We start from the raw sequence: 8,503 nt of genomic DNA on the forward strand, positions 1-8,503 counted from the left end.
GTGTGTTTCTTTATCCACTCCGATCCACCCCTCGTGTCCCCACTCAGCTCCAGGTCAAGTCCTGTCCCAGATTCCTCCCAGCTCTGCCTCCTCTCCTCTGCTCCCTACAGTTCACTCTCCACACAGTAGCCAAGGGTACTTTTTTCGGCACACTAATTTCCTGTCACTTCCCGCCTAACGTGTGTTCCTCAAGGACCCCCGTCGCCTTCAAGACCTTTAATGAGACCTGAGACTCAAGTCCAGGAAAAATAGGAGGCAAAACCTGAACGAGCCGGCCCGGCTTGTTAGCCTTGCCTTCCTGTCTGGATTGTATCCTCCGGGCTTAGGAACCTTTCTTCACAGCGTTGGGGGAAGCTTTTCCAGTAGTGCCTTCCTGCTGCGACGAGCCTATTTCCCGTGCTGCACCGCGGCCTTCCTCTTTCTCTTCCGGTCCCACGGGCTTCGGCATCTGAGGGCCTGGGTGAGTGCTAGCCGCGCGGTATCCAGAGCCATCCGTGACTCCTGGATGGCTGCGGGGCGCGAGGCCTGGGAAGGACTGGGAGACCGGCGCCTGGCTGTGGGGAGCGGAGGCCGCGGGGCGGGGGCGGTGCTCATGGGTTTTCACCGGGAGGATGCGAGTAGGGAGAATTCAGATTTAGGGGGAGAGCGCAATCTTGCGGCTGGGGGTTGGTTTCAAGGTACCCTTACCGGAGTTTGGAAGGGAGAGACTGGCGTCGGGTCTTGCAGAGTGAATCGAGGCACATGCCTCTGTTTCAGCCTCGTTCTGGCTGCACGATCTTCTAGATCAGGGCGAAAAGGTAGACCCAGTCTGGCGAGCCCCCAGCTCTGATCTCCGCTCTCGTTCTCCAGGTGCAGACATGGCTAAGTCCAAGAACCACACCACGCACAACCAGTGTAAGTTCCCTGGCCCAACCTTCATCGAATGCTCCAGGTCCTAGCAACGATTAGGGATACTTGCCAGGGAAAGAAGGCACATTTTCTACTATGGGCATGAGGCTGATGTTACTTTCAGCATTACCTTTGGGGTTTAGATTTAATAAGCCTCGAGATACCCACTTGCATCCAGTGATAAAGGGTTTCTTAAACAAGTACTAAGTAATGGGAAGTTCTCCCCGGCTTGCCAGCTGTGATGGTTGTCATATTAGAGGAAATCTCTTTCTTTGGTCTAATTCCTTCCCTATCCCGCAGCCCGAAAATGGCATAGAAACGGCATCAAGAAACCCCGATCACAACGATACGAATCTCTTAAGGGGGTGAGTGTGTGCACCGAATCACATGAGTGTGTTTGTTTGGCTCCAGTTGCATAGACAGGGTCTTTCATTCATTCCTGTGCTTAACTGTCCTTCGTTTCAGTTGGACTTCAAGCTTTGCCAGGCCTGTAATAAAGTTTTACTTGGCCTTTATCGGCTTGGAGTATAACCCCCTGGTCACGTGGTAACCTGCTACCTGAGGGCAGTCTGATCATCTCCCTTGGTCACCCAGAGCCTTTCCAGGGAAAGGATGGCTTGCCTGTGTGTACCTGGTACCTTGTGAGCACTCCATTCCACTTTGACCACCCATATGACTTGATCTGACTCTGTGCTAGGAAGGCTGATGCCTTGGGGTCTGAGCAGAACTGTGCCCTCTCTCCACTTTGCTTCTCCCCTGTACCATTGGTCTCTCCCCCTCCCCCTTTTCCCTCCCTTAGTCTCTTACAGCTTGTTTGCTGTGACTCTGTTGTACCAACCTTGGAATTTGACATTTTTTGAGGAGGAGGGGGTGGGGTGTCCCTGAAGGGGTTTTCAGGGAAGACTCAACCAAAATCCTGCTATAGGAATTTCTTCTTTCTTTCTGCGCCTGCATTTGAACTCTCCTGGGCTCTGGGCATGTAACCCTGAAAATGTATTTTGTGTATAGCATTAGCAGGGTGGCATTACTGACTTTTGGGTTGGTGGTACGCATTTGGCTGCAGGTAGTTTCTAAGGCTCAGGTTATTTCTGCATTTAAGGTTGACTTGATGCTGTCGCGACTCCCAATGGGCCTGATAGTCTCTAAGGTGCTGCTATAGAGAGGGGGACCAAGGGTGACTTGGCCCTTCCATGCTGCACTCACAGCTGTCAGTACATTTCTTGCCTACCAGGTAGACCCCAAGTTCCTGAGGAACATGCGCTTTGCCAAGAAGCACAACAGGAAGGGCCTGAAGAAGATGCAGGCCAACAATGCCAAGGCCATGAGTGCACGTGCTGAGGCTGCCAAGGCCCTCGTGAAGCCCAAGGAGGTCAAGCCCAAGATGCCAACAGGCGGCAGCCGCAAGCTCAGCCGACTTGCCTACATCGCCCACCCCAAGCTCGGGAAGCGCGCCCGTGCTCGCATCGCCAAGGGCCTCAGGCTCTGCCGGCCAAAGTCCCAGGCCAAGGCTCCAACCAAGGCCAAGCCACCTGCGGCTGCGGCTGCGGCTCCAGCTGCCAAGGGTGCCCAGGCCCCCACCAAAGCTCCGGAGTAGGGACCTTCATCTGCCAGTGTGAGGACAGAAGGACTGGTGTGACCCCCTGGGCTGCTGTCTGCGTGGGGCTGGTGTCCTCCTGTGCTATTTGTACGAATAAATCTGAGACAGGCTCTGTCAGTCAGCCTGTGTCTGTGATCCCAGAGCTGGAACTAGGGTTTGGGTCAGGTGGGTACCAATGTTTTGTGTGGGAGTAGAGTTTTAGCCTTCCTGGATTGGTGCCGTGTGTGAGTCGGGGGAAATATGGCCTTGAAGTGGAAGAATGGGACCTGGTGAGTGAGTGGGTGGGTGCCTCTGGGATACTGGGACGCACAGGTTGCTGGACTGGGCAGGATGGTGAGGAAAGAGAAAAAACCCGAACACCTTCGTCAGGTCTTCAAGCTTACCCAGAAGAAGGGACTTCTGCACTCTGGCCTGAGGATTTCCAGGTTCCTAGCGGGCTTGGGCAGCATTCACTACTCTGAGGTGAACGGGCCCCCAGGAGGCCAAGCAGTGGTGGCACTATCTTACTTGTATGACTGTGCTGTCTTCTCTGCCCCCTGGATCAGCTGTTTAGCCCACTGTCTTAGTCCTCCGAGCAGCCAGTGAAGCACCATTCAGTCACACCAGATCCTCAAGACTGGCTTTTGAGTATGGGGGTCATTTGTAGTCCACCATTTGGGACACTGGGAGGCTCAAAAGGAGTTAACTGATATACCGGGGCAACGGGTATGGTGTATGGTCCCTCATCTCTGAGGTAGTTATCTTTGAAACCGGTAAAGCATATCTTTGATGCTCCCTGAACATCCTTGCTGTTAGTACTTCGGAAGTGGCCCCAGTCCACAGAGACTTTATTGTAGGGCAGGAGGGAAGAGGGCTCCTTGGCAGTGGTCCAGGGTGGAGGTTGGACTGCACAGGGCTCAGCTTTCACTGGGCAGAACCGGCACACTGGCCAGGGCAGGCAGCAGCCGAGTATATATGTCTACCCCACGGAGGAATACAGCCTCGTGCAGCCGTTCATCATGGTCATGGAGCAGTATGGGTGTGCGGTTCATGGGTGAGAAGCCCAGAGCCGGGACCCCTACCTGCAGGGAATGAGGGAAGCTATTAGGGGGAAGGCCAGCACCCAGGAACCACTCCAATGCCCACCCTCCTGCGAGCAGCTCACCGCGCGAAGATAGCGGCTGTCCGTGGCAGCGGGGAAGATCTCTGGCTCCAGAGTGAGGTTCCTGTAGAGGGGGAATGTGAATGTTCCTGGTCAATGTGGAAGCAGGGAGGGCAAGGGAAGGATTGAAGGAGCAAAGGAAGGTGGAGGAGAGGGGAAGGGGAGAGGAGGGCTGGCCAGCGTGCTCACATGTCTCTGCAGGCCCCGCTAAATGCTGCCCACCAAGGGTCTGAGTCATCAGTAGGTGTCACTCGGGGCTCTGTCCACTTCTGTGGGGAGAAGGATGGCAGGATTAGGACAGAGTCTGGGCATCTTGCCCTATTCATAGAGTAGGCTGTGCCTGGCACAGGACACACCCCTACCTACCTACCCAGACATCCAGCTGGCCAGTCCAGCAACAGGCCCTTTTTTAGTCCTTCAAAGGCCACAGGCCAAGGACCTCTGTCCTCCACTTCCCATCCGTCCTCAGATTCTAGCCCAAGTGCCCCTTCCTCAAGAAGGTGGTCCCAGACCTCAGTCTGGTTAAAGACTCCAATTACAAGTCCACACAGTGTAAGGTCCCACCCTTTCCTGGATCACATGTGTTCATACTTATATAAATAATTATTTGACTCATGTCTATTCCTCTCTTCATGCTGTAAGAACTGAGGGCAAAAATTGTTTAATTCCACTCCCCAGTGTTCCCCAGCACCCACAGTGGCCTCTACAACTAATGCTTGTTGGTTAATAAAACTCTCACAGCTAAAGAAATGTCAGGATGTATGCAGGCATACCAAGTATACAGCAACACACAGCAAACCCAGTCTCCCCAGCTCCTATGACTCCCCCATTGTAGGCGCCCCCGTCCATACCTGAGCAAACTCGAAGGTGACCCCCTCGCCAGCTGCCTGGCACCAGTCCTGCAGCTGCCCCTCGAAAGCCTAAGAGAAGGGAGGTGAGCTGACCCCGAGGACTGGGCTGAGGATCCAGGCTCCCTCCTCCAACCCAGGTGGAGGTGGCACCTTCAGGTCCACATCCGGGGCCACGCGGAAGTCAAAGCTGGCACTCATGGTGGCAGGTACCACGTTATAAGCCACGCCGCCCTCTAGGATAGTCAGGTTCACGGAGGTCACAGCCCCCTCCTTCAGTTGAGGGTCTGACTGCAGCCTGTGGTGAGGGGACAGGGGCAGCCGGCAGCAAGGAGGAGGAACAGATAAAAAGATGGCTCAACCCCAACCTCCTCCCTTGCATGCCCTCCCAGAGCCCCATGCCCTTTTCCAGGCTGCCTCACCTCTGCCTCTCCTTCTCCCGAAAAGCCAGGATGGAGCTCACAACCTTGTGCTAGGAGAGTGTGAGGTGACATGTGACAGGGGCCCCAGGACAGAGCCTCAGGAACCCCCACACTCCCTCCCCATGGGCCACACACCAGCTTCTCTGCTGCTGTGTCCTCGATGAATCGCGAGCCGTGGCCCGGCTTCCCAGTGCTGGTGACCCGCACCCCTGGGAGAGGCAGGGGGAAGGGGGTGGCTTCAGAATGGGACAGGTTGGAAAAGCAACCAGCCCCGAGATGGGCCCATGGCCTTCCCCTCCTTCCAAACTCCTCAGGCAGGGCTCTGCCACCCTCAGAATGCACAGGGTAGAGCTGGTTTCTGCCCACAGTTAGGGCCTCCACTCAAGCTAAGGAAAGACACGCCGGGGTAGGAAGGGGCTGGGAGGCAGAGGCCCTGGGTTCAAGGCCTACTCAGGCGCCAATGTGCTGGGGAGCCCTGGGCGGATGGACCCCGTCCCTTCTGGCCCAGCCTCCCATCTGCACAGTGATCCCCACCCTCCAAGTGCATACTCACACCAGGGACTCCGCTCACTGTAAAAGACAGTGAAGGCGTCAGTGGGGTTGGCCAGGCCTGAGGAGGAAGAGGCGGTTCAGAGGGTGGAGTGGCCCAGCCTCCACTAGCAGCCTCCCTAACCTCTGCTGGCTGCCCAGTGGCCTGCCACCCTGCTCACCCTCATCCAGGGCGAAGCCAGCCCTCAGGGCCTGGAACTCAGGCCGCTTCACAAACAGCTCCATGCCTTGATGACCCCCAATCTCCTCATCTGTAAAGGCAGCAAGAATGTGGGACAGGGTGGGCCCCAACACTCTCTCCCTGCCCCTGAAGGTGGCCCCCACCAGCCACTCCTACCTGGCACAAAGGTCAAGTGGATGGTTCTGGGGAAATGGTGGCCTTCAGCCTTCAGCCTCCTCACAGCCTCCAGGTATCTGAGGGCCAGGGAGAGGGTGTAAGCTGGGTGCTGGGGGGAGCCCTGAGATGCTTGAGCAGGCAGGCTGGAGCCTTGGGCCCTGCTCCGCCACAGCCTAGCAGGTGACTCCAGCAAGTCTCTGTCCCCATCTCCCCATCCAGGCAATGGTCACAGCAGGAACTCCTGCCCAAGGTAAGGGGTCAAGATGTTCCTTGGCCTTGAGGTTCCCCAGTCACGCCTGGGCCCTGCAAGGAAACCGGGAATGAAGGGCACTCACTGGATGCTGACACACTTCATGTCCTGGGCGCCCCTGCCATAGATGTAGCCGTCTGCATCCTTGAAGGCCTCAAAGGGATCGTGGCTCCAATATTCCTGGGGGCATGGGCAGGAAGGGGGACCCAAGCCCCAAATTAACCTACTTTGCCCAACTGTGGTCCCGCCCTGAAGAGGGCTGCTGACAGCCGTCATCCCTCATCTCTGCCTCCCACCTCCACCACCCCCAACCCACCCTGGCATGGAATGGCTACTGGGCAGAGGCTGCCAGAGTGGAGTAATGCTCTATGCGGTCAAGTTTGTGCCAGGACCAGCACTGTGGGCGCCCTGCAGTTGAACGGGAGGGTCTGTACTTTGCCCACAAGGGTTGCTCCATTGTGGGACATTGTGTTCCCACACCCCCAAGACACCTGGAAGACAGGAACCACATCCGTATGGGAGTTGAGCAAGACGGAGGAGAGTTTGGGGTTGGTGCCTGGCCAGGTTAACACGGTCACTACACGGCCAGGTGCCACCTAGAGAGGGCCAGGAGGAGGGGTCGTCAGTGCAGGGCGAGAAGCTGCTTCAGGTCCACCTCCCCGTTCCCATGCAGCGCCGCATGCTCACCTCCACTTTCTGACAGCCCAGGCCCAGCTGGAGGGCTCTCTCTTCAAAGAAGGCCACAGCTGCCCCTGGGGACACAGAGAGCCTGGCTGCCACTTCTGCCTCCCCACCCAGCCTCACCTCCCACGGGCCCAGGCAGAGATGGGCGGACATCCAGAGAGGGGAGCAGACACCTGCCTCCACACAATTCCTCATCCATAAGAGACCTTTGCATCTCGGTCCCCAAGGAAGAAGATGTTTCTTGGCCAGTGACCCTTTGTGGAAGGCCAGGTGCCAAGTCCAGAGTGAGAAGCAGGTGTCATCGTTACCCTCCTTAAAGATGAGAAAACTGGGACTTTGCTGGTGGTCCAGTGGTTAAGACTCCAGGCTCCCAATGCAGGGGGCACGGGTTCCATCCCTGGTAGGGGAACTAGAGCCCCACATGCTGCAATGAAAGCTCCCACACATACCAAGTAAGACCTGGCACAGCTAAATAAATACTTTTTTTTTTTTTTAAATTTGGGGAAACTGACTCAGAGACACAAGTCTCGCCAGCTGGGATTTGGACTGGACCTAGGTACACAGTTCTCTGGCACCAAGCCTGATTCCTTAAGGGCTGTGGCCTTTGTTCAACCCCAGGAGACTTCCGGGAGCCTCAGCTTCCCCTCCCCAGCCGCAAGTCCTGGGGAGTGAGGGGGAAGATTTCCTTATCTAAACGCCGGTTGTAACTTTTGGAGCAGCACAGACTGGAGGGGCTGCTGAGAAGTCTGTTGGCCCAGGGAACGACTTAGAGCAGTGGAGGAGACATCTGAGGCAGCAGATTAGGCTCAGCTGGGTGACAGAGGTTGCTGCCCGGTTTAGAGCACAGACCCCGCCCCCGAAGCCGCGCCACACATCCTGAATGAAACCGCCGCTTTCTCACCATAGTCCGGCTCGGGCTGGAGGGTGCGGATGCGCAGGTACTGACGGAAGAGCGTCACGGATGGGTGCTCGCCCTCGCTACCCTCGCTGGCCATGGCGCTGCCCTGCCGTGGTGAGCTGGGGGCAAATCGAGTGGCTGCCTACTCCTCCCCGCACCTGGCGCAGGTGGACTCCATCTGCACGCCGCCCCTCCCCAAGGCGGTTCCCCGGGCGTCCCCCGTTACAGAGCCCCCATTCTGTTTCAGGCGCTGTACTGACCACTTTCAGCACAGCTCCTTATTTAATCCCCCAAGGAGCCCCATGAAGTTCGTGCCTCTGAATGCATACATTACAGAGGAAAACGCAAAGAAGCTGAGACAGCTAGAAAGTAACTGAGCCACGTTTGAACCCACAAGTTGACTCCCGCCGCCCTTCCCCAAAAGAAATTTCCCCATTGCCTGGATTTCACTTCAGGGAGCTCCAGATCCCGCTACCCCTCACCAAGGCCCCCCACCTCGCTCTCGGCTGGTCTTGGCCCGCGCTCGCCGCTTGGCGTCCGCCCTGGACTCTGGGCGGGACTCGGGGTCCTGTGAGGTCTCAGGATCAAAACTGCCCTGGTCCGCCCACCACGTGGCCGGACCTCGCAGGGCGGAACCGAAGACTGCGAATCAGGACCGTCCCAGACTCTAAAGCCCAGTCGGCGAGGGCGTCCCCGCGCCCGCCAGTGGTTGCAGCCTCCACCAGTTACCTGAGGCTGGGATTCAGGAGCCCGCCCAGGGGCAGCTGCCTCTGCCACCAGCTCCGCCCCGCACCCGGAGGCGAGCTCCTGGCTGACCCCGCCCACGCAGGCCCAGTCCCGCCCAGCAGGGCACGCCCCCGGCCCCGCCCTTGGCTCTGGATAGCCCGCC

General features: G+C 57.5%; 2 protein-coding genes across 3 annotated transcripts; one reads left to right on the forward strand and one right to left on the reverse strand.

Moving 5' to 3' along the window:
• Window positions 1–398: 398 nt before the first annotated feature.
• On the forward strand, window positions 399–2,611 carry RPL29 (ribosomal protein L29). Its single transcript, XM_068982650.1, has 4 exons — window positions 399–460; window positions 850–894; window positions 1,189–1,253; window positions 2,120–2,611. The coding sequence occupies exons 2-4, from the start codon at window positions 858–860 to the stop codon at window positions 2,480–2,482; spliced, it is 465 nt and encodes a 154-aa protein (XP_068838751.1). The 5' UTR covers window positions 399–460; window positions 850–857; the 3' UTR covers window positions 2,483–2,611.
• Window positions 2,612–3,332: 721 nt separating this feature from the next.
• ACY1 (aminoacylase 1) lies at window positions 3,333–8,181 on the reverse strand. Of its 2 annotated transcripts, none has more exons than XM_068983215.1 (15): window positions 8,110–8,181; window positions 7,618–7,733; window positions 6,720–6,784; window positions 6,524–6,628; window positions 6,118–6,212; window positions 5,783–5,859; window positions 5,607–5,696; window positions 5,450–5,506; window positions 5,032–5,105; window positions 4,897–4,946; window positions 4,628–4,772; window positions 4,478–4,546; window positions 3,816–3,895; window positions 3,630–3,690; window positions 3,333–3,546 (listed from the first exon to the last, which is right to left on the reverse strand). In XM_068983215.1, the coding sequence occupies exons 2-15, from the start codon at window positions 7,709–7,711 to the stop codon at window positions 3,382–3,384; spliced, it is 1,227 nt and encodes a 408-aa protein (XP_068839316.1). In that variant the 5' UTR covers window positions 7,712–7,733; window positions 8,110–8,181; the 3' UTR covers window positions 3,333–3,381. The 2 variants fall into 2 exon arrangements, with proteins under 2 accessions (XP_068839316.1, XP_068839317.1); XM_068983216.1 differs by having other exon boundaries at window positions 8,097–8,153.
• Between the last annotated feature and the right edge of the window lie 322 nt (window positions 8,182–8,503).

Source organism: Capricornis sumatraensis, chromosome 10 (assembly GCF_032405125.1).
Source record: "Capricornis sumatraensis isolate serow.1 chromosome 10, serow.2, whole genome shotgun sequence".
Lineage (NCBI taxonomy): Eukaryota > Metazoa > Chordata > Mammalia > Artiodactyla > Bovidae > Capricornis > Capricornis sumatraensis.